At 43.8% G+C, this 26,186-nt stretch overlaps 1 protein-coding gene across 1 annotated transcript in view; it reads left to right on the top strand.

The window, feature by feature from the left end:
• The window catches only part of KIRREL3 (kirre like nephrin family adhesion molecule 3), a 228,403-nt gene that overhangs the window by 52,759 nt on the left and 149,458 nt on the right, over positions 1 to 26,186 (top strand). The window contains exon 4 of the mRNA XM_042781831.1: positions 4,556 to 4,705. Within this exon, the coding sequence (XP_042637765.1) occupies positions 4,556 to 4,705 (150 nt within the window). The remainder of the gene's footprint in view (positions 1 to 4,555; positions 4,706 to 26,186) is intronic.

Consider the following 26,186-nt stretch of genomic DNA (forward strand, 5'->3'; position numbering starts at 1 on the left):
GATACTTCCATTGCTGGGTTGGTTTCTGGGTTATATCATCATGTGTGTTAATGGTCAGTTGTTGGCTGCTGTTGCTTCTCTGTCCAAAGGGCTCCCTTTAGCATCTCTTGTAAGGTTGGTCTGGTTTTAACAAATTCCCTCAATTTCTGCTTATCTGGAAATGTCCTAATTTCACAATCATATTTGAGGGACAATTTTGCTGGGTACATAACTCTTGGTTTGAAATTTTTCTCTTTCAGTGTTTTATATATACACCTTCCCAATTTTTTCTTGCCTGCATGGTTTCTCTCAAAAAATCTGAACTTAGTCTTATTGGTTGCCTGGTAGGTAACTTTTTGTTTTTCCTGTGCTCCTCTATGCACTAGTTGACAGCACTTGTACACTCACCACCTGTCTCCTTTTCTGTTGTCAGCTTCTTGTATGTCCCTGCCAACCTTGGCAAACAGAGCCTATTCTTAGGTCCCTGGAATCTGAATGAGAATGCTATCACTTTAAAATGAAAAATGGCTTCCACTTATAAAGATTCAAAATGCCTGCACCCTCAGTCACTTTAAATATCCCAAATGTCCACCACTTGTAAACATTCAAAATGGCTGTGCTCTCGGTCACTTTAAATATCCAAAATGGCTGCTGCTTATAAACAATCAAAATGGCTACGCTCTCCAGAGAGCAGAAAGTCCACAGCTCAAGTTGTCTTCCTCCTTGCTATTTCCTTTCCTAGTCATAGACCACTAGCACAGTCATCCCTGCAGCCCTTGGTGACCAGGGCTGGTCTTTAGGTCAATTCTTAGGTCCCAATTCCACTTGGAAATATTCAGACTGTTGGTCTTGTCAGTGTAGCTGACAGTTTGCAGCTCCAACAGTCTCTGTACTCACTGTTTTCGTTCATGTTTTCCCACTAGCTGGTGCCTAATCCACTTCTGCATAGTTCCTTTCAAAGCTCAGTGCTCCAGGGTTATCATCTGTATCTGTCAATTGGTTTTTCTTTTCTTTGTTGAAGAGGGTCTGTGTCATTTGCCTAGTCCTCCATCTTACCGGAAGTCATGTTACTCAGTTTTGAGTCATCCTCAAAATTACCAGCAGGTTAGAATCTATTGTTGCAGCTGTTGCATCTATCCATCACATCGAGGGTCTTCCTCACAAGCCCTCTACAAAATACAATATCCTCCTCTAGAGATTGATCCCTTCCATGACATGCCCAAAGCTAGTGAGTCGCACAGTGTTCTGTTGTGAGTCATAAGGTTTACACTGGCTAGTTTTTGGAAGTAGATTCCAGACCTTTCATCCTTTAATCTGGAAGCTCTACTGAAACCTGTCTATCATGGTTAATCCTACATCATAACCTAAGCCATGATATTTTCACTCACCTCATATGCATGTGAGAGCTAGACTATGAATAAGGAAGACTGAAGAAGAGTTGATGCTTTTGAATTGTGTGTTGGCAAAGAATGCTGAAAGTACCATGGACTGCTAAAAGAACTAACAGATCTATTCTGGAGGAAGTGCAGCTAGAATGCTCCTTGGAAGCGAGAATGGCCAGACTTTGTCTCACCTACTTTGGTCATGTTGTCAGAAGGGACCATTCCCTGGAGGATGTCATACTTGGTAAAGTGAAGGGTCAACAAAAGAGGAGAAGGCCCTCAACGAGATGGACTGACACAGTGGCTACAGCAATGGGCTCAGATATATAGGGATTGTGAGGCTGGCACAGGACCAGGCAATGTTTCTTTCTGTTGTACATAAGGCCAGTATGAGTCAGAGATGACTCGACAGCATATGACAACCACAACAACAATTGCATGCCTCTCTGTCCATCCTTGTTTTTCTTTCTCTCACTTGCTTGAGGCCTATTCTTCTCTTTAAAAAGCCAAATGTGTCCAATCCCCTCCTCTGATCACATTTCTGAGGATTCTTATTGTCCTGGTGCAGGTACTTCAGAAAAAGGAGCAGTTTGGGGCTAACAGAAGGTGGATGGAGGCAGAAAAACAGCCCTGAGGAAAGATGGAGACCAGGACAGGAAGGGAGTATAGGGATGTGTCCAAGTATAAATCTACAGCTGTGAGGGGTTGAGGTAGGAATGGCAGAGCTCAGGTGAAAGATATGATAGAAAACTGATTCCGCTGGGAGAAAATAAGGAGGTTTAGGGCCCAAGACCAGGGAAGAAGAGCATCTGTCAAACCTGGCCAGGCACAACTTCTGTTGGCATTTATATTCAACCCTACAGAGCAGCAGGAAAGCTGATTAATGATTTATCATCCTCAAGCTTTTATTTATCTATTATTCATTGCCAATGATACAAGGAGCCCCAAATTCCTAAGTCCTGTGTGCCTCCTAAGTGCTTAATCAGGCCCTGGGGTTTGGGATGGGCAGTAGCAATGCCTAGAAAAGGGCTGCTTATGGTTCAAAGTGACCAGAGGAACCAGGCAGTGTGAGGAAACCAAATCAAACCAAACCCACTGCCTTAGAGTCAATTCTGACTCATGGCAATCCTATAGGGCAGAGAAGAACTGCCCCATAGGGTTTCCAAAGCTGTAAAACTTTATGGAAGGAGACTGCCTCATCTTCCATGGACCAGCTGGTGGGTTTGAACTGCCAGCCTTTTGGTTAGCAGCCAAATGCTTTAATGCTTTAACCACTATGCCACCAGAGCACCTGGCAGTGGTAGGAGGGACCTAAGTTTATACTTCTTGTCCATCCTGCAACAAAACTTTTCTCCCAAAGTCACTCTTGAGCCTTTTCCAAATATTTCTTTTTCTTCCTTCTCTTTCTCTCACTCTGTCTTCTCTGTGTCTCTGAGTCTCTGTCTGGTCCTCACTGTCTCTCTCTGTATGCTTCTCTGGATGTTTCCTTATCAAAATGTATGTCTACTTGACAAACCCCATTGCCAAGTTTTCTACTTTCCAGAGTAATGACCCAGCTGTGAGTGTCCACACTTAGCATTTTAATCTCTTCTCTCACCTTCCTCACTTTAAAAATGCTATTATTCATTTGACAGGATATTTCTACATATGTGTTTACATATGCTGCAGGTATATGCATGAAATTGAGGGCAAAGTTATGATAACTTCTTAGCCATGAACAAAAACTCTGATGGAGTCACTGGCCTGCTGACTCAGGACCATTATCTCAGGGCACATCAAGTTCAATTGGCACAACACAGTCCACAGAGGCAATGTTCTGCATTCTACTTTGATGAGTTGTGCCTGGGGTCTTAAAAGCTTGCAAGCAGCCATCTAAGGTGCAACAATTGGTCTTTCCTCAACTGGAGCAAAGAAGAATGAAGAAAACCAAAGACACATGGAAATAATTAGTCCAAGGGACTAGTGGACCATACAAACCTCAGCCTACATGACTGTGAGACCAGAAGAACTAGATGGTGCCCAGCTACCACTCTTAACCACTCAGAAATGGATCAGTGTAGGAGATCCTAGATAGAATGGGAGAAAAAGGTGAATCAAGATTCAAAATCATTTAAAAAAAAAAAAAACAAAAAGAACAGGCTTACTGGTCAGGTCCCTGAGACTATGGCTGTTGGTCACTCTTCAAACCTGGAACTGAGCTCACTCTCGTAGCTCAATTTTCAGTCAAACAATTGTTGTTGTTGTTGTTGTTATGTGCCGTTGAGTCGGCCCCGACTCATAGCGACCCCTCCTTGGGTTTCCGAGGCAGTATCACTACGGAAATAGGATTGCCCAACCTTCCTTCTGAGGAGTGGCTGATGGGTTTGAACTGCCAGCCTTCTGGTTAGCAGTCAAGCGCCTTAGGCACTATGCTACCAGAGCTCCCAGGTCTATAAGGTGAACAATAACTCTAGGAAGGTACACAGTCCTTAAAACAATTAACCATTTGAGATCAAAAGGGCATGATTTTCCCAAAGACAAAGTTCAGAAGGCAGGAAAGGTTAGGAGAGAAGGAGGAATAGAAATGAGAAACACAGGGAGGACGTAGGAAGAATGATTATACTGAGAGGATTACAGTCAATTACATGAAACAAAATGTGTGTGAACTGTTGAATGGAAAACTGATTTGCTCTGTAAACTTTCACCCAAATCACAATAAAAAGTTTAAAATAATGCTGCTGTTGTTATTAGCTCCTGTCAAGTCAGCCCCAACTCATGGTGATCCTATGCACAACGGAATGAAACCTTGCCTGATCCTGTGCCATCTCCATGACCAGTTGTAGACAGGTTCTATTGTGATTCATAGGTTTTCATTGGCTGATTTTAAGTAGATTGCCAGGTCTGTCTTAGTCTGGAAACTCCACTGAAACCTGTGCAACATCATAACCACACACAAGCCTCCACTGACAGGTAGTGGCTGCGCATGATGTGCAGTGGCCTCCCCTAACTTTCTTAAACACACACACTTGCATGCACATCCTGCTCCAACTTTCTGGGAAACTCTTGGTTTTGTTCTTCTGACTCTGAGATCAGGGCCCTGAGCAATTACCAGCCTTACCAGCCTTGACAACCAAGCCCATAACCAGGCCTCCCACTGCTGTGTCTGTTTACCGTGAATATCTCCTTTGCCTCTGATGTGCCTACTGTCTCAACAGGTTACCCACAGTACTTGGTGGTAGGAAACCACCTGTCAGGGGAACATCACCTGAAGATTCTGCGGGCAGAGCTGCAAGATGATGCTGTGTACGAATGTCAGGCCATCCAGGCCGCCATCCGGTCCCGCCCTGCACGTCTCACTGTCCTGGGTAAGAAAGAACCACTCTGCATGCAGGGGGAGAGAGGGGACATAAGGGTGGTGAGGATACTATGAGAATCCTCAATGTCTCTACTTCAGAAGGTTTCTTCCAGTCAGACTGGAGGTACTCCCCACTGGGTAAAATCCAAAGCATCATCCTACAGGACTTGAGCCACTGTTCTTCTATCATGTCCATACCCTCCTCTCCCCCACAAAATGGAAAAAAAAATGAAGATTCCTGCATCAGAAAGCTGATGTCCAATTGACCTATGACCCTGTCCAACCTTGCTGTGCTTGACTCCAACTGAGGGAGCAAAGTAGGGCTCCTGGGAGCAACTTGATTCCATCAGAGTACATATTCTGTGTGGCTGACCTATGCATTGGGGACTCACAGTCCTGAGTCCCTTCATTCTATACTGACCTCCTTGGCTATCCTAGTCATCTACCACCCCTACTAAAATCGGCCTCAAACTTGATTCTCCCTATGACTTCAGGGTCCATGGGGACCACCAGTAACTCTAGTTCTCTACCCACCCTTCACTGTTCCCTGGCTTCCTGCTCTCAAAGGGAGAGTGGGGCTGTCCTAAGTCATTCCTAAGGAGCTCCAGTGGTGTAGTGCTTAAGGCATTTGACTGCTAACTAGAAGGTTGGCAGTTCAAACCCATCAGCCATTTCGTGGAAGGAAAACTGGGCAATCTACTTCCATAAAGATTTACCACTTTGGGAACCCAAAGGGGGTCACTATGAATCAGAATCAACTTGATGGCAGTGAGTTTGTTTTTTTTTTTTTTTTAAGTCATTCCTAGAAAGACTCATTCCAGTCCCTGATCCCGAATGCCACCTTTCCCCTTGGTCTGTCTTCACCTTGTCTTCCCAGGAGCCCAGTGCACTGGGCATCCTTCCTGAAGAGGCACCCATGCCTTCTCTTGGACAGACCTGCATGAAGACATGAGAATGAGCCCAGTGACCTCTTAAATTGCCTTACTCTCATTTAGAGTTCAGCCCTGCCGTCTCCTTCTATCAACCAGATGTTTCTGAGGATCAGAGCCCATGGGGGACCAAGCTTTGCACATATGTAATAATAACTCACATTTGCATAGCGCTTTGTAGCAACTCCCAAAGTGCATTCACACACCTCATTTCAGGCTACAAGCCAGTGGGACCGAGAATGTTAGCCCAGCTGAGAAACTGAGACTCAGAGAAGCAAGGGACTTCACCCATGGTCTCCTTGCTGAGATAAAGTGGAGCCTTACTGCTCCTTCTACTCTTCACTGCCTCTCCACACCTGAGTCTATGTCAGAGCCTGTGCAGCTTTAGCACAGACAGGAAAGAGGGAAATGTGATCCTGCCCCACCCATCTCTTAGCAGCTGTTGTGAAGGTCTGACAACAGGGTGGGCAGCTGGGGTTCTGTGCTTCCTCACCAGGAAGATAAGGCACAGGCTGCTCCTAGATGAAATATTTACAAGGGTGTCAGGTTATCTTCTGATCTACACAACCTAACGCACCAGGACGGATTATTCCAACTGCAGCAAACAGGCCCAGGGGATCACTTAACTAGTTCTGAGTTTGGCTTCTTGAGACAGGGAGGAGGACCTCGGGGCCAGCCATTAAACCTCCTTCAACCTCTGTCCCTTCTCTGGCTTGCAGTGAAAGGAATAAGGAAATCAACCTGTCTGTCCAGCTGGGTAAATACTGGGATGCTTGGCTTGCAAGTGGGCCTGCAGAAGAGGAATTGAAAATATTAAATGAGGCCAAAATGGCAATGAGTCTGATTTAGTGTGCAGGGCTAGGGGAGGAGGGCAGGAGGATTTAGGATGTAGTATTTTTTCTGGTTTTTTGACGATTGCAAAATGCCAGGTTGAGATTTACTAAAGGACCGTCAGAGCTTGTTCAGCCCCTGTCCTCAGAGGGATCTGCTTTCTGTGACCCTGTACCTTTTCTAGAGGAGCCAACAGATGTTAAATGAGAGAAGCCACAGCAATGTTCACTCCTCTGACTTCCTAACCAGTTGGCTTCAAATTGATCCCAACTCATAATGTCTCCATGTGTGACTGAGTAGAACATGATCCATGGGGTTTTCTTGGCTATAATCTTTATGAAAACAGATCACCAGGCCTTTCTTCCATGGTGCTGCTGAGTGGGTTTGAACCACAAACCTTTAGGTTACCAGCCAAAAGAAAACTACTTGCACTACCCAGGGACCTTCTTCTGACTTCACCCAGGTCCTAAAATAGATGGGGATGTATCTTGTCCTTAAGTTGTTTCAGAGCTTCACCCAGTAAGATTCAACCATTTTCCCCTGTTCTCTCTAGCTTCTCAATTATACTACAAAATCCACAGTATTAAAAATCTAAATTATTCCAAATGCTTTACAGATAAGGAAAATGAGAGAGAAGCAAATGGACCCCCATGAAGCCCCATGGCTTAATTAACATTCAAGAGACCCCAGCTCTTCCAACTCCAAACCAATGCCCATTGCCCAGCTTCTGCCTTCCTGAAAGCTAGCAGAGCCTTGCTAATCTGCTGATGAAGAGCTGGGCTTCTGAGAGCAGGCCCTGGGATCTGATTTGAACAGACCCAATTTTGTGTTGAATCACATCTAAAGGGCACTCACTACCCTCCTCCAGGGCATGGCATGGCACTGTCCTCTGGCACACAGCTGGGTTTATGGGAGGCGTGTTACATTCCAGTCTGGAGATATGTTGGAAGAGGAAGAAGGGGTGTTTCCAAGGGGTCGAGCAGCATCACCTGGTAGAATTTCTTAAAGCCAGAAAGGGGACATGGGCAGTCGTCCATCTACCAACCTTTTATGCAGACACCACAAAATTCATTCATCATAAACATACTAAACCCAAGGCAAACAAGAGCTTCCCCAGACCCTGCCTACAGTCCTCCCTGACTCCTGGGGCCACCTTAAGTCCCTAGCCCTCAGCTGGCCCTGCAGAACTCTGCCTGCTGAGTCTCTCGTGGTGTAGAGCACCCCCTAGTGCCCTAGACAGAGACCCTACATGCAGCAGCTCACCGGCTGGTGGGAAAGACCTTTGCTCAGCAGTTAAGGGTAGACAGAGCAGCTGTTCCAGCAGAGAACAGGGAGAGAGGTGTTTCTCCACCCTGGCTGAGCCAGCCTTCCTAACCAAGACCCCATCTGCTTTGCCATGACATCTCAGCCAGGGAAAATGTCCCAGCCGGTTCCCTGAGGGGGGCTGACTTCCCTGTGTTCTAGGAATGAGAGAGCTTCCTAATTTAGTCTGTATTTGCCTGAGATAGATTTTTAATTAAATAAACTAAGAGCCTGATTAGAACCTGCAGAAGATGTGAGAGCAGAATTAGATGGCATTCCAGCAAAATTGCAAAGCAAACACTTTGTCTGGAACCGAGGGAGGCCCCCCCGAGGGTCTTCATCAAAGCACCAAGCAAGGAGGGCAAATATGAGAGATTATATAGCCAACAGATGTGCATTGTTAAAATATGCATCTGCCGGCAGTGTGCTTAGAGGAGCCAGAGGGCTAGCTCATAGAGCCTGCCGGGCTCCAGGGATGGCATGCAGACTTGGGCCTCAGCAGCCAAGCCTAGAGTCACAGACACATTAATTAACATTGTGTTTCTAGCTCTCAGATGCAATCAGGCAAAGAACAACTTGTAGCTGAGCATTTGCCACCCCTGGAGGCAGAGGGAGGGAGCAAGGGAATGGAGAGGGGGAAGGGGTTGAGCTGGCAAAGCTGAGGTGTTGGAGGACATCGGTCACCTAGATGCCATGGTCCGCATTCCCTCAGTGAACCAACCTGCTTCAGAGGATCATGCCTGGACTCAGGCAAGGTCACAATGGGCTTCTTTCAGCCCCCAGAACAGGTCAGGAAACATGGTGTCATGGCAACCTTATGTACAACAGAATGAAATGTTGCCCAGTCCTGCATCATCCTCACAATCATCACCATGTTTGAGACCATCATTGTGACTGTTATGCCAATCCATTTCACCAAAGATCTCCCTCATGGTTGCTTGCCCACTACTTCACCAAGCATCATGTCATCCTCCTGTCATCATGTCATAGTGATTGATCTCTCCTGATAATGTATACAAAGCAAGCAAGTCTGACAGTTTTCTGTTATGATCCATAAGATTTGCATTAGCAATTTTTTGGGAAGTAGATGTCCAGGTCTTTCTTCCTAGTCTGTCTTAGTCTGAAAGCTCCTCTAAAACCTGTCCACCATGGGTGACTCTGCTGGTATTTGAAATACTGATGATACAGCTTCCAGGATCAGAACAATAGACAAGTCACCACAGTACAACAAACTGACAGATGAGTAGTGGTGTCATAGACTAGATGTTCAATAATGTTTGTTTAAAAAATGAATGAATGACTGAGTTTCTGGTTCTTCATCTACAAAATGGGGATAATAGAAATACCAATCTCATAGGATTGTTGTGGGGAATCAAATTAACATATATATATGACACACACACATATCCTCTACAAGCAATGAGATGTCATATACGCAGGCTGTCCACACACATGCACACATTCATGGACGCATGAAGTCTTTTACTTTCCACACTTGCAGGAGCCTTGAAAATACCTGAATTGTTCCAGGGTCCAACCTGTAAGTGTGGTTTTGTATTTAATCTATTTAACTGCCTGAAACCATAGAAAGCAAGGAGTTAGAGGACTCAGAACAGGGATATTTTGGTTACCTAGTGCCACTCTGACAGGAATATACCACCAATAGGATGACTTTAACAAACAGGAGTTTATTCTCTTACAGTTGGAGGCTTTCAGTCCGAGTTCAAAGTGCCAGGTTCTAGGGGCTGGGTGAAAGTCCCTCAACCTTGGGCTTTAGCTCTGCCTCCTGCTCCTGGCCCACTGAAGCTAGAGATTTTCTTCACTCAGGCAGCTGCTGGCTGCTAAGGCTGCCAAGCCCAAGATTGACAAATGAAAAGACACAGTCCAATGTTACCAAATAACACGGCAGGCCACTAATTCAAATCCTAAAGATGTCCCAAGATCAGCAGGGCATGGGAGGCTGCTGTACAACAACTTGGCTACGTGTAGGGTTCAAGCATACCAAAAAGCTGCAGATCTTTCTCAAAGCTGCTTCTTATATACTGGAAGCAGACCACATTCCTAAAGCAGCTACTCATCTGCTCCAGTAGTTTCCACCATGGAATTGATTGCCAATCTCACTATGGGGAATAACTACTACAGCTGCCCAGCCACTCAACCAGGCCCAACCAAGTTGACAACAACCTTAACTACCACAAAAGAGAAAACAGGTTCCAAGGGTTCAATCAGCAAATACTTACTGAGAACCTAGTATGTGCCCAGCACCAATCTAGGCACTTGGGAATCATCAGGAAAAGAAAGAGAAAATCACCCCCCACCCAGTGGAGCTTGTATTCTGGAAGGGAGAAACAGTCAATAAATAATAAATGTATTAAACAAGTAAACTGTGTAGGTAATTGCTATTGAAAAAGTAAAGCAGGGTAAGAGGGATCAGAAGTAGGACCAGGATGCTGGATGTCAGATTAATTATTAAAAAGGGTATTTCCCCAGTTTCCCCCACCCATATCCCTCTTCTTCCTGGCCCATCCTAATATTAACTCTACTATTTTTTGACTCCCATTAGAAATAAATCTTCCTAAACCAACATGAATTATTTAATGATAGAAAATAAGTCAATTCAAATAAGTAGGATATCTCTTAAAATTATGTCAAGATCCAAATACTGAGAGGGACAAACAGATGAGGTCCAAACGTGTCCACAAACTCAGTCTCCCTTGGCTGCTTCTCTACAGCATTAGTCAACAGACCTGTTGCCATTGAGTCAACTCATGGTGACTCCATGTGTGTCAGAGTAGAACTGTGCTCACAGGGTTTTCAGTGTTGATCTTTCAGAAGTAGGTGGTCAAGACTTTATTCCAAGGCTTCTCTGGGTGTACTCGAACTTCCAACCTTTCTGTTAGTAGCCAAGTGTTTTAACCAATTGCACCACCCACAGATGCCGTTAGCAGTATCCCCTAATTCCCAAGCTCTACTCTTCTGGGAATATCAAAAAAGATGTGTACTGTGTTTTACTGACTATGCAAAGGCATTCAACTGTGTGAATCATAACAAATTATGGATAACAATTGCAAAGAATGAGAATTCCTGAGCACTTAATTGTGCTCATGAGGAACCTATACACAGACAAAGAAGCAGTTGTTCAAACAAAACAATGGGATACTGCATGGTTTAAAATCAGGAAAAATGTGTATCAAGGTTGTATCTTTTTGCCATACTTGTTCAATCTGTGTATTGAACAAATAATCTGAGAAACTGGACTATATGAAGAGGAACATTACATCAGGATTGGTGGAAAGACTCATTAACAACTGACAATATACAGATGACACAACCTTGCTTGCTGAAAGTGAAGATTTGAAGCACTTACTGAGGAAGATCAAGGACTACAGCCTCCAGCATGGATTATACCTCAACATAAAACAAAAATCCTCACAACTAGACCAATAAGCAACATCGTGATAAGTGGAGAAAAAATTGAAATTGTCAAGGATTTCATTTTTACTTACATCTACAATCAACACCCATGGCAGCAGCAGTCAAGGAATCAAATAGCATATTAAATTGGGCAAATCTGTTGCAAAAGACCTCTTTAAAGTGTTTAAGAGCAAAGAAGTCACTTGGAAGACTAAGGGGCACCTGACCCAAGCCATGGTATTTTCAGTAGCCTCATATGCAAGTGACAACTGGACAATGAATAAGAAAGGCTGCAGAAGAATTGGTGCATTTTCATTGTGAAAAATATTGAATGTACCATGGACTGCTAGAAGAATGAACAAATCTGCCTTGGAGGAAATACAGCCGGAATGCTCCTTAGACATAAGAATGTCCAGACTTCATCTCACATACTTTGGTCATGTTGTCATAAGAGACTAGTCCCTGGAGAAAGATATCATGCTTGGTAAAGTAGAGGGTCAGCGAAAAGGGGGATTACCCCTCAACACAATGGACTGACACAGTGGCTGCGATGATAGGTTCAAGCATAGCAACAGTTGTGAGAGTGATGCAAGAGCAGGCGATGTTTCATTCTGTTGTACGTAGGGTCACTATGAGTTAGAATCAACTCAACATCACCTATCAAGAACAATCTTCTGTGTACAATGGGGTCCAGAGAGGGGTAGTGAATAACTCAGGTCATACAGCAAAGGAAGACAGAAATGAAACACCTAAAACTATTCTTTAAGATTCTGGTCCCAAGAACCCTAGCCACAGTCACCTTGTCATAGAAAGGCAAGTTAGGAGGAAATGGTCTGCTCTGTCCTTCAGGGCTGAGAAATATCTCCATAGAACAAAGTCCATACACACTGCCCTGGTGCACAAGGCCCCTGAACCTGCCATCTACTTCCTCTCCAGCCCAGTTCCACCACCACCCTTCTCTAGTGACAGAGGCCAACTTGGAGCTCCTTTCATGTACCCTGCCTGTGTTTCTACCTGGAATACCCCACCTACCTTTTTCTCTTTGGCTCACTCTAACACACCTGCCAAGTTCATCCTACACATGACCTCCTCCAGAAAGCCTTCCCTAGGCCCTACCTGGCCTATCTTCTCTATACTCCCTTAGCCTTTGCGTGTACCTCCATCACCCAACCCATTATGTAAGGTTTACATGTCTGTTACCCTCACGGGGCTTCTCAGGGCAGGCTGTGTGTGTTCACCTTTGTATCCTTCATGCCCAGTGCTACCTGGAACACATACAAGGTGCTAAGTGTTTCCTTTGGTTATCAAAGGGACAGGGTTTAGTGCCATTTAGGAGGAGTGTCTTAGTCTGTGTTCTCTTGTTGTTGTTGTTGTTGTTGTTGTTGTTGTTGTTGTTGTTATGTGCCGTCGAGTCAGCCCTGACTCATAGCGACCCCTTCTTGGGTTTCCGAGGCAGTATCACTACAGAAGTAGGATTGCCCAACCTTCCTGGGTTCTCTAGGGGAACAAAAACATACATATAAATATATAGAGAGAGATTTACTTCAAGGAAATGGTTCATGCAATTGTGAGGGCTGGTAAGTTGAAGACTTCTGCTGGCTTATGGGGTTGCAGGTGCTGGAGAATCCAAAATGTGCAGTTCAGGTGGCAGGCAGTAAACTTCTGCAGGCTTCCATCTCAAGAACTGGAGGTCAGGTGACAAGAAGAGTACAGGGTGGAGAGAGAAAGCAAGCTTTGCCAGAACATCCATTTATGTACTAAAGGCAGGCCATAGCCCCAGAAATTCCCCTTTTAACTGATTGGCTGATCATATCAGATCATATCTTGGAAGGTTATTATATTATATTATGGTATGATAAAGCACTCAATCCAGTGTTTGACAAACCACTGAGAATCATAGCCTAGCCAAGATGACGCCTAACATTAACCATCACAGGGAATTTACACGGAACCTCACCGCAAAGAAAAGTGCCTAGAATACCACACCTACTGCCATCAAGTCAATTCCAACTCACAGCAACACTACAGGACAGAATAGAACTGCCCTGTAGGGTTTCCAGAGCTGTAAATCTTTATGAAAGTAGACTGTCTTATCTTTCTCTTACATAGTGGCTAGTGGGTTTGAACCACCAAACTTTTGGTTAGCAGCCCAATGCTTTAACCACACCACCACCAGAGCCCCTTGCCTGGAATACAGTAAGCCCCAAATACATGTGAGTGTTTTGTTCCATTGTTTGGAGAGGTAATGTGGCTTCATGATTAAGGGCCAGATTCTGAAAGCTAGGTTACCTTCGTTGGAATCCTGGCTGCGTTACTTTACCTCTGGTGCTACTTTGGGCAAATTACTTAACTCTGTGCCTCAGTTTCCTCATGTAAAATGGGAGAGATAATCATACCTTCCTTCATAGGGTTATTGTTGTTGCTAGCTGTCATTGAGTCAGTCCCTGACTCATGGTGACACCAAGCACAATGGAGTGAAATGCTGACCAGTTCTTTGCCATCCCCATGATTGGTTGTGCATCAGATCATTGTGTTCCATAGCATTTTCATTGGCTTATTTTTGGACATGGATTTCCAGACCTTCCTTCCTAGTCTGTCTTAGTCTGGAAGCTCCACTAAACCCTTTTTAGCATCATACCCACACACATGTCCCCTCTGACACATGAAGTGCATTGAACAGGAATTGAACCCAAGCCTCCTGTATGGAAGGTGAGAATTCTACCACTGAACCACCAACAACCTCTCATAGGGTTGTAGAGAGGATTTAATGAAAAATTATATGCAAAACACTTCTCAGTCCTATACCTGATACATGGTAATATAGGTAAGTGTTGGCTGTTATTATTATACTTACTGTTATTACTATCATTCCTGCCATATTAAGAGACACCAATAAGCAACTCCTATCTGGGGAAGCAGACTCTGTGTCTTAGAGGAGCTTTTGCACCCAGCAACAAGGCAGAAAGACACAACTGCTGCAGACCTCACGCAGGCACTCATGCCTGGGAAGACAAGCAGAATTGATTTCCTTATCTTCTTATTAAGCATGTTTTGCCTGGGCCCCAGCCTGGTCTTAGGTGCTATATCTCATTTGTGCCATGTGCCTGTTTCCTGCCACATTCATTACCCTGCAATCACCCCCAAATAGTAGCAACAAGCAAGCCAGAGATGGGAGAGAGGAGCCAAAAAGGCTCCTTATCTCCTGAAGTTCCATATGGGAGAAGGTGTCTGAACTATTATGCATCTCACCCACACACACACAGATGCACACACACACCCTGCCACCAGCTCCTTCCTACTATCTGCCTGCTACTCTACTCCTTCTTGGTGGCCCAGGACCACCCCCAGTGTCCCCCAGGCAAGAAAAAGATTCCCAGCAGCATTTATCCAGGTACCCAAGTATAAAGCTAAGAAGGCAGAAAGGGATGGGAAAGCAAGATGAAGGGAAATGGTAAACACAGGTCAGAAGTGGGAAGAGTGCTGCTACACTGTAGGGATTGCAATGAATGTCCCCCCCCAAAAAAAAAACAAAAAGAAGAAGAAGAAGATTACTCTTCTCCTCCTCTCTTTAGCCAGAAGACTATCTTCACTTTCCCAGTTTAACTCTGTGCCTACTTGCTCTGCCAGATTACAAGCATGGCTTGGGTGGGGGGAGGTCATTGAGCTACCTTCCAAAAATCAAAAAAAAACTGTTGCCATCAAGTCAGTTCCAACTCATCGTGACCCCATGTGACTGCTCCATAGGGTTTTCTTGGCCGTAATCTTCATGAAAGTAAACCACTAAGGCTGTCTTCCACAGCATCATTTGGTGGGTCAAGCTACCAACTTCCAGTTAGTAGTCAAGTGCAAACCATTTGCACCACCAGGAACCTCTTGGGTACCTCAGGCTGACTAATAGTCTCTCTCTTCTAAATTATATTAAAGCTCTCTGAGGGTGGGATGACCTGGTCTCTAAGGTCTTCCCTGTGGGTTCCATGCCTCTTCCTCCTTGAGTAGCTGTGCACAGCTGTTGATGAGGTGGGGCAGTGAGATAGTACGTTTCCCTGGAGATATTCATTGCCGTTAGGTTGGCTTCTGGAACTGGGGCACTCTGGACCTCCCTCCTGACAGTCACCCTGTCCCCACATCATAATAATGTGTAATAATCTACCACATTATTATAGCGGGAACCAAAAGAGTCCCCTCCTCCCTAGCCTGACTCCATCCACCAAGGTGGGGAATGAGGTAGGAGAAGGAGACACACATGTGTTAAACAATTTCCAAGGCTCTAGAGGAGCTGGGGACCCATCAGTGATGGAGACTAACTCAGTGCTTCCTTCTCTGCCTCTATATGGATGACAGGGCATAGGCACGGTCCATGAAGGGGAGGTGATCTAAGGAAGGGACTCCTACCCCTGCCTTACCCTACTCTAGCACCACCAAGGTCAATTAGAATCGACTCTGCCAATGAGAGGGGAGCTAACCTGTCCATTAAGTGTCCTTTCTGGAATGGGCTTGGCACCCAACACTGTCTTGGGCAATGCTCACCATTTAAAACTGGGGCAGCATCCCAAATGGCACACCTCCTCACAACCCCGAGGGCCAGCCCTTCTCCCAGCCCCTTGCAGCATCTCTGCTTTCAACATAGGACAAGGGAAGACAGGAAGGGTTGAAAGGAGCTCACATACAGTGCTCAGCCTCCTGGTCCTGCCCACCATCATGTTCCTAGTTCTGCTGACCCTCCAGTGTTGATGACTTCAGCTCTCTAGGGGAAGCCCTATGCAGCCCTTAAGTATGCCAGCGCCTTACCCAGAGTGTTGGCAGTGCTCTGGGTCCAGGCAAGGCACAGCCCTAGAAGTCAGAAGGCATATATTCTTGCCACCAGCCAGCTGAGAGGCATGGAATAATGATGCTTCATCTCTCAGGACCTATTTTCTCCCTGGTACAACCAGAAGCTGGAAAGATTAAATGAAAATCCACTCCACAGTTTGGCCATGACTCTCCCACACTTGATCATAGACTGGGGGCTGGGCAAGAGGAGCATTGTTCCTTGAGTCCCTCTTCTCTTGCTCCTGAGAGCAAGGATAATTTCCCCTTCAGCTGCTTTAACCAAGCATGACCTAGGAGCTGCTGAGCAGGCTCAACTACTCAGCAAAGGGAAGTGTGAGCTCAGACTGCAGAGATTTGTAAAAGTCAGGACCTTGATCCCTGGCATCTGCCATTCAGCATAGAACCAACAACTGTGGAGCTACCGTGAAATTTGAGCCACTTTCCTGTAACCTTCAGGATGCAGCTGCCTTTGGAAGGCCCTTACCACCCTTCCTGTCATGAGGCTGGCTCTGGACATGGTTTCCAACATCCCTGCAAGCCTGAAAAAATACAAGCAAGAGCCCACATCTGCCCTGCTTTCCTACTGGGGTCCTCAGTCGGGAAGCCCAGCTGGTCACTGATTATTTACAAGATTTCCTGTATATGCATCAATCATACTCATCCACACACATGGCCACCTTAGCTTCAAGGACAAATGCACTGGTGCACACACATGTACACACCTGCACATATGTACACATGATTCAGAGCATGGTAGAACCATCATTATCTCTGTAGTGGAAAGATACAAGTACACTGAGTCAAGGAAATCAGTCATTGCTGGAAAAAGACAAATTCTTGGTGACTTGACAAAAGTATCGACTCACACCCCTTGTCAGGCCTGGAAAAGAATGGAGTAGTTGGAGCATGTTATCACCAGATGAGGGCCTCATTTCTCTATTGATCCCCCCTAATGACAAATGAAATGGAGGGGAAGAGTCATGGCAGACCAGAGAGAGGTGGGCAGGACAAGCCAGTCCCACACATGAATGCATTGCCCCTTTCTTGGCTCCAACCTCATGGGTGTGCTGGGTGTCTGACTGAGGACTCTGTCTGAGGTCAGCCCTGCGGTAAGCCCAGAGAGGCTACAGCTGGACAGGGAAACCTCTAAGGGCTAAGAATAGCTCACTACTTCTCCACTCCAACCTCAGCCTGAGCTTGAGACGAGAGTTTCACGGCAAATTATGGATTTAAAACTGGCAATGAATCTCCATTACAGCATGAAATGAGAAAGGAAAATGCTACTAAATGGAAGCCTTCCTCAGCAGCCAATGGGGGTAAGGGAGGGGTGCAGTTTTAGAAGGAAACTTAGAAATAAAATCATACCACCCAAGGCAGACTCACAAAGGCAGAAGGAGCAGTCTGCAGGGAGAGAGGATGGAGCCTAAGGGAGCCCCCTTGCCCTGGGATGGGACAGGCAGGACACTGCAGTGGTAGAAGGTGGAATGCCATTATCCAGGAGCCAGGATTGAATCTGGACAGTTCTCTGCAGAGAAAATATGCACAGCCATAGTGTTGTTATTCTGATGCTGTGGTGGGACATGTGTTGTAGCTCCAAGTTGGAGAGAGGAATTTGGGTAACCATAACCCACCACATCTCCAGGCAGCCTGAGGGTTACTCTCTTTGTGTGGCTCTTGAAACCACCACCTGAGGTGAGGAACTCATCCACTTCCTCATCATCCCATACCAGGGTTACATCCCTACAGGTTTTAGAGATGGGAGAGACAACCAACTCTATCTGCTCTGCTCCATCTCCATCCAACACACACACACACACACACACCACTGTAGATTTCTGATGAGCTCAGATACTGGCCTTTGTGTGTCCCTCTAATTCCAATCTTCAGCCATTATTTTCTCTACGTGGACTGGCCCAAAGGCACCAGCAACCCTATCATGATTTAACTCAGGCCTTAATGACTAGATAAGTAAGAGCAACAACACAGAGTTCAGTGGTCATTACCTTCTGGCACCACTAGACCCAACCCTTGGCTCAGGCCAGCCTGTGGTCAGCAGCACCATGGACAGTGTATGGAATCCCTTAAGTCTAAAAGGGAAAAGTCATGAGATAGACTGTGTACACAATTTTAAAATAATAATAAAGAAGTCTGAAGAGCCTTGGGGAAATAGGATCCCTCTCAAATATTTAAAGGGAAATATATTTGTTCTGTGCAGTTCTACAGGACAGAACCAAGGTCACATGAAGTAGTAAGCTTCTTGTCTTTGGAAGTATTCAAAAAGACACAGTTTTCCCACATTTCTGTTGCTATAGGAAAGAAATCAATACACCCCTTGAGGTGAAGCGATGGGAGCAATTATCCCAAAACTGGAACCAAGTGAAGGTTTGTGTGGCTGGCCCAAGAGAGAGGAAGACACAGAGAGAAGAGAACCAGGACTATTTATTTATTTGTTTAATTATTTTATTGTGCTTTAGGTGCAAGTTTACAGAGCAGAGTTTGTTTTGTATTCAACATTTCATGTACATTTGGTTTCACTCCCCAATTACCATCCCCCACCCTAACCCCCTCTCCTCCCCTTCCTTCCCAGTGACCCCCTTCCCCTTGCCCCTCATAGTTATGCATCCTGTGTGTCCTGCATTTCCTCCGTGTGAATGTTGCCCCTCTAGTACCCTGTAGTCGACTGTTCCAAGAGCTGCATCTCCATAGAGTATGTGGGTGCATCACCCTGGGTTGAGTGGTCTGCGTGCACGTCTTGTTTATTATAGGGCTAAGAGCCAGCCCCTGGGAGTGAGTTTTATTCTAGGCCCAAAGTGTATCCCAGGGCCATAGTCTTGGGGGTCCCACCAGACTCCATCTGACCAGTAATTCTGGTCATTATTGTGTTTTTGGATTTTGGTCCATGTTTTTCCTCCCACTCTATCCAGGATCTCCAGTTTTGATCCTTTCCTGAGTGGTTGGCATTGGTAGCTGGGCACCATCTAGTTCTTCTGGTGTTGAGGTCCATCATGTCCTAGGGCTGATTGCTTCCAAATGTCCTTGGTTTTTTGCACTTTTCTTTGTTTCTGACAATAGGAGACCATTAGCTGCATTTTAGAAGGCCACTCGAAAGCTTTTAAGACCACAGTCACTGTTCACCAGTGTAAGCTGTGGAACAAGATTTTTATGTCTTTTGTTGTGCCAGTTGAGTCTGGTGTCCCCTGATACTATGGTCCTGAGTCAGTATATTCATTGGATCTCTCTCCCACAGTATAAAACCAGAACTATTTAGGGAAACCATTTAAGGATGTTCCGTTCCTATCCAGATGTCCCAATAACACAATCTGTCATGTACTGAAAAGAGAACCCTACACCCAGGTGGAATATTTGCCTAGATCAAAAGTTCTTAATTGGAGTCTGGAGACATGGTAGCATCTCCAAAATGGTAGAATTGTCACAAGGAGAAAGAGTGACAGTTAATTGGAAGCCATTGAACATAATTCAAAGCTTAGCTATACTGCAGCCCTGCTGACAAAATCAAGGTACACCACAGGAATGTCACACACAAGAAAGAAAAAAAGCCAGAATCTGAATTCAAGTCTTTCTGGCTCAAAAGCCCTTGCCCTTTCTGCTACATGATTCCCCTTCCTGTTTCCAAACTCTGATTTACTGCTACCTAACTCCTCCCTGGAGCTCTGGTGGTGCAGTGGTTAAGGCACTTGGCTGCTAACTGAAATGTTAGTGGTTTGAACCCACCAGCCACTCTGCAGGAGAAAGATGAGGCAGTTTGCTTCCATAAAGATTTACAGCATTGGAAACCCTATGGGGTAATTCTACTCTGTACCATAGGGTCACTATGAGTCAGAATCGACTCAATGGTGGTGGGTTTTTTATTTTGTTTTTGACTCCTCCCTTAAGAACATGGACTACAGATAACAGTCTCTTTGCAGCCCTGAGAAATCCTGGAGCCCTAACCCTGTCTCATGGACCACAGGAAAGGGCCTGAACAGTGAACCAAAAGTTCCAGAAGACCCTCCTGTCAGATGCACCTGGGAGCTGGGGCTCCTAGAACAGGAGCATTCATTTTCAACTCCATTAAGTCTCATTATCTGGGCACTGCCTAATATGTCCTTCCCACCACTCTAGGCTTCTAAATGATTTTGTCCATGTTGAGGTTTTTCAAAGTGAGGTACACAGGCACCCAAGATCCTACACAGCTGCTTCCATTTCACAAAAATAAGCAACTAAGCCCCACAGCACAAGAGGGCTGGCTTCCAAAAAAGTGTCACATTTTCACAAGTCGATCAAGGTGTTTGTAAATGTTTATATATAAGAAGAGCTTCCCATTTGTAAATATGTCAGGAATAGTGTTTCCAGCTGAGAAATCACCCTGTGACAAGAACACCACTGCAGCCTTCATGATGGGAGCAACAAACGGGGAAAGAGCTGCTGGCCACAGAACCATCTACCCACAAACACACCTCTCCCTCCTTCCCTCTGCTCAGTTCACCTTCATCTACATGCACACATACATGCATGCACGTACACACACACATTTACTAGGACACTGAAGAGAACTCAATTTACTGATGGGTCAACTCAGGTCAAAAAGAAATGGAAATATGCTAAAGGCTACACAATACCTGGAAAAGAGAAAACTAGTTCTCTCTGACTATTCAGGTAAAGAAAGTTGGGCTCTGAGAAAAGGCCACCTAAGGACTTCCCTCCAGCCCCAACCCCATATACCAACTTGGTCTAGGCAACAGTTCTACTGAAGACAAAAGAGAAATCTCTGGAAAGACCCCAAAACCTAATCTTGATCATAGAATTTTAGAGATGGAAGGAATCACAAAGATCCTCCAATCAAATGTCATTCATTCATTTTTAACATGTACATATTGTGTTTATTACTGTAGCTTTGTAGTTTTTAAACCAAGAAGAGTGAGTTCTCCAAATTTGTTCTTTTTCAAAAGTTTTTGGTTATTCTGGGTCTCTTGCATTCCCGTTCGAATTTTAGCATCAGCTCGTCCCCTTCTATGCACTATATACTGTTCTAGGCACTGGAAGTATACACTGATGAAAACAGACTGAAAACTCATGCTTTCATGAAACTTATATTCCAACAAAGATGGACTATAAACAGTAAACACAGTAAGAAAAAAATATGTTTTATTAAAAGGTGATTAAGGAGCTCTGGTGACATGGTGGGTAAGACATTTGGCTGCAAATTAGAAGGTTGGCAGTTCAAACCTATCAGCTGCTGCACAGGAGAAAGATGAGACAATCTAGTTCCATAAAGGTTTATAGCCTTGGAAACCCAATGGAGGTCGCTATGAGTCAGAATCCACTTAATGGCATTGCATTTGGTGTTTTTGTTTTGTTTTGTTTTGTTTTAAAAGGTGGTTAGTGGTATTTAGAAAAAAAAAAAAAAAAAAGAAGAAGAAGAAAGAAAGAAAAGGAGAGCAAAGTATGAGGGGTTAGGTTTCCTGTGGGGAGGGAGAGTTGAGTGGTCAGGGAAGACCCCCATGGAAAAGATAACTTATTTTTTTCTTTTCCTTTATATTTTGACAAGTTTATTGAGGTATAACTTATATACCATTAAATCCACCCATTTTTATCTGTAAAACTCAAATTTTTAAAATTCAAAGAGTTGTACAACCATCACCACAATCAAGTTTTAGAACATTTCATCACTCCAAAAAGATCACTTATCAATCCAAGCTTCCACCCCAGCGCCAGGCAACCACTATTCTGTATTATGTCTCCACAGATTTGCCTTTTCTGAGCATACATAAGTAGAATCATACAGTATGTAGACTTTTGCAGCTGCCTTGCTAAAAAAAATATAATATTAGCATAATATTTTTGAGATTTGTCTATATTGTAGTATGTAACAATAGTTCATTTCTTTTTATTGCTGACTAGTATTACACTGAGGAAGCTCTGGTAGCATAGTGGCTAAGACACTTGCCTGCTAACCAGACGGCTGGCGGTTCAAACCCACCAGCCACTCCTCGGAAGGAAGGTTGGGCAATCCTACTTCCGTAGTGATACTGCCTCGGAAACCCAAGGAGGGGTCGCTATGAGTCGGGGCCGACTCGACGGCACATAACAACAACAACAACAGTATTACACTGTATAGATATACCACATTTTGTTTATCCATTCATCAGTGGATGAACATTTGGACTGCTTCACACTTGAGGCTATTATGAATAATACTCATATGAACATTTAAGTGCTAGAACATTCGGTCAAATGTTGAACAGAAATGGTGAGAGCAGACAACCTGGTTTTGTGTTGATATTTTTCATGAATAGATTCCTAGGAGTAGAATATCTGGGTCATATGCTCTGGTGGCACAGTTCCTAAGGCATTTGACTGCAATCTCCTTCCATAAAGATTTACCGCCTCGGAAACCCAGTGGGGGTCACTATGAGTCAGAACTGACTTGATGGCAGTGAGTTTCCTTTTGGAGTTTTTATGGTAAGTTTATGTTTAATTCTTTTAAGAAACTGTTAGACTATTTTTCAGAGAAACTATACAATTTCACCTCATTTTCATCAGTAATGTATGAGAGTTCCAATTCCTATACATTCTCACCATCACTTGTTATTGTCATTTATTTCATATAGTCATTCTAGTGAGTTTGAAGTTTGCAATCTATTGCAGTCATAATTTACATTTCCCTAGTGACTAGTGAAAAGAGCTCTGGTGGGTCAATAGTTAGGTACTCAGCAGCTAACTAATGGTTTGTCATTGTTGTGATGTGCCATCGAGTCATCCCCAACTCATAGCAACCCTATGTACAACAGAACAAAACACTGCCCAATCCTGTGTCAGCCTCACAATCCCTAATATACCTGAGCCCATCACTGCAGCCACTGTGGCAATCCATCTTGTTGAAGGCCTTCCCCTCTTCCATTGACCCTCCACTTTACCAAGCATGACATCCTTCTCCAGAGAATGGTCCCTTCTGACAACAGAAAAAAGTAGTTGAGACAAAGTCTGGCCATTCTTGTTTCCACGGAGCATTCCAGCTGTACCTCTTCCAGGACAAATTTGTTGGTTCTTTTAGCAGTCCATGGTACTTTCAGTATTCTTCACCATCACCACAACTCAAAAGCATCAACTCTTCTTCAGTCTTCCTTATTCATCGTCCAGCTCTCACATGCATATGAGGTGACTGAAAATACCCTGGCTTGGGTCAGGCACATTTTAGTCTTCAAGGAGCTATCTTTGCTTTTCAGTACTTGAAAGAGATCTTTTGCAACAGATTTGCCCAATGCAATACGTTTTTTGATGTCTTGACTGCTCTTTCCATTGGTGTTGACTGTAGAACCAAGTAATATGAAGTCTTTGACAATTTCAATCTTTTCTCCATCTATCGTGGTGGTGCTTATTGGTCCAGTTGTGAGGATTTTTGTTTTCTTTATATTGAGGTGTAATCCAGGCTGCAGACTGTAGTCTTTAATCTTCATCAGTAAGGATTCCAAGTCCTCCTCACTCTCAGCAAGCAAAGTTGTGTCGTCAGCATATCTCAAGTTGTTAATGAGCCTTCCCCCAATCCTGATGCCACGTTCTTCTTCATATAGTCCAGCTTCTCAGATTATTTGCTCAGCATACAGATTGAAGAAGTATGGTGAAAGGATACAACCCTGACACACTCCCTTCCTGATTTTAAACCATGCAGTATCCTGTTGTTCTGTTTAAACAACAGCCTCCTGGTCTATGTACAGGTTCCTCATGAGTACAAGTGTTCTGGAATTCCCATTCTTCTCAATGTTATCCACAATTTGTTATGATCCACACAATGGAATGCCTTTGCATAGCCAATAAAACGTGAGTAAACATCTTTCTGGTATTCTTTGCTTTGAGCCAAAATCCATCTAACATTAGCTATGATATCCCCTGCTCCACGTCCTCTTCTAAATCCAGCTTGCACTTTTGGAAGTTCTCTGTCAATATACCACTGCAACCATTTTTGAATTATCTTCAATAAGATTTTACTTGCATGTGATATCAATGGTACTGTTCAATAATTTTCACGTTCTGTGAGATCACCTTTTCTTGGAGTGGGTACAAATATGAATCTTTTCTAGTCAGTTGGCCAGGTAGCTGTCTTCCAAATCTCTGGCATTTCAAACCTACCAGTGACTCTAAGGGATCTGCTCCAATAACGATTACAGCCTAGCAAAACACCACATAATGTGGATGAACTTGGAGGACATTATGCTGAGTGAAATAAGTCAGTCACAGAAGGATGAATATTGTATTAGTCCATTATTGTAAAAAGTCAAGGAAAGGTTTATATATGGGAAAAATTTTCTTTGTTGGTTACCAGAGGTGGGAGGGGAGGGGAGGGAACACTGTTAGATAGGTAGAGACAAGTATTTATTTGGGTGAAGAGAAGGGCAATGTACCAAATGTGTGTGGTCAACACAGTGACATTGAGGAAGAGGAAGACATAGAGAGTGCATGGGAGGTACAGACAACAAAGATGAACCCTTTCATATAAACAGTACTGCATTGTCAGTGATGGCAAACATTGATCTACAAGTGGATAGATGAGTGCACAGGCTGAACTATTAGGTATGGCTATGCAGGGGAGGAGTGTGCCAAAGACCATGTATACAGTTGGCAGACTGTGTTTCTAGAAGTGTAACTGTATGTTCTGTAATAACTCCCAGGCATATGGTAGAGCTGACAAGGGGCAAGGTTATAGTCACTGCTTGGCCATAGCCAGCTATCTAGAGGGAGTGAGTAGTTGGACGTGTGGGCTTGGAACCAGAGTTTTCTCAGTAAACTTTCACCCAAATCACAATAAAATAAAAAATAAAAATTAAAAAAAGCTTTTTCCACTTTTTATTAGTGTATTGTAAAAGTTCTTTGTATATTCTGCTTACAAATACTTTATCAGATATGTGATTTGTGAATATTTTCTCTCTGTTCATGGCTTACCTTTTCATTTTCTTACTGGTCTTTTGAAGGACAAAAGTTTTTCATTTTAATGAAGTCCAATTTCTCCTTTCCTTTTATAGATTGTGCTTTTGAAGTCATATCTAAGAACTCTGCTTAACATAAGGTCACAAAGATTTACTCCTATATTTTTTCTTAGAATTGTATAGTTTTAGCTCTTACATTTAGGTCTTTGGTCCATTTTTAGACAATTTCTGAGAAAGTTGTGAGGGAAGGGTCTAAAGTCATCTTTTTTCCATACCAATATCCAGTTTCCCAGCATCATGGGTATTTTTTAATGCATTTTATTGAAATATAATTCATATACAGTGAAATACACAAAACTAAAGTGACATGGGTCAATGATTTTTTTTTTTTTTTGGCAGTGTTCCCGCCCCTCCCCTCCCACTCCTGGCAACCAACAAAGAAAGTTTCCCTCCACATATAAACCTTTTCTTGACCCTCCACAACAATGAACTAATACTATATTTGTCCTTCTGTGATTGACTTATGTCACTCAGAATAATGTCCTCCAAGTTCATCCATATTATGCGTTGTTTTGCAGACTGTACATGATTCTTTAGTGCTGCATAGCATTTCATTGTGTGTATGTACCATAGTTTGGTCATCCACTCTTCCGCTATAAATCTTAGAAATAAGTCCCTTGCCAGATATGTAATTATTGGCAAATATGAATTATTTGTTGCTGTCATTTTTGTTATGTTCTTTATTGTGGTGTCAATTTCTTTGTTCCACGTAATTTTCTATGCTGAGCTCATTTTGTTTACGAATCATGTTATCACTTCCTTCATTGCTATTGTTTTAGTTTTTGCTGAATAGCTATGCTGGTCCTCTTTTTTAATGTAAAGGTTTATCATTTTTCTTTGAGGTTGCCCTGTGATTTATAGTTTTCTTCCCAAGCTTAGAACAGTCCGTTCTATCTTGTAGTTGTCTTGACTTCCTTACCATCTAGAAGTTCTGTAATGACACAGTTTTTTTTCCAAATCTTTTGGGTGTATAGTTGTCCTCATTTGTCAATTGATGTCTCTGGGTCCCTGTTTACAATCTTGTAGGCTTCTTTACTTTGGATACTCCATAGCTGGGTTGGCTTCTGGGTTATATCATCATGTGTGTTAATGGTCAGTTGTTGTTGGCTGTTGTTGCTTCTCTGTCCAAAGGGCTCCCTTTAGCATCTCTTGTAAGGTTGGTCTGGTTTTAACAAATTCCCTCAATTTCTGCTTATCTGGAAGTGTACTAATTTTACCATCATAT

Source organism: Orycteropus afer, unplaced genomic scaffold (genome assembly GCF_000298275.1).
Source record: "Orycteropus afer afer isolate SDZICR_OR568_19922 unplaced genomic scaffold, OryAfe1.0 scaffold00178, whole genome shotgun sequence".
NCBI lineage: Eukaryota > Metazoa > Chordata > Mammalia > Tubulidentata > Orycteropodidae > Orycteropus > Orycteropus afer.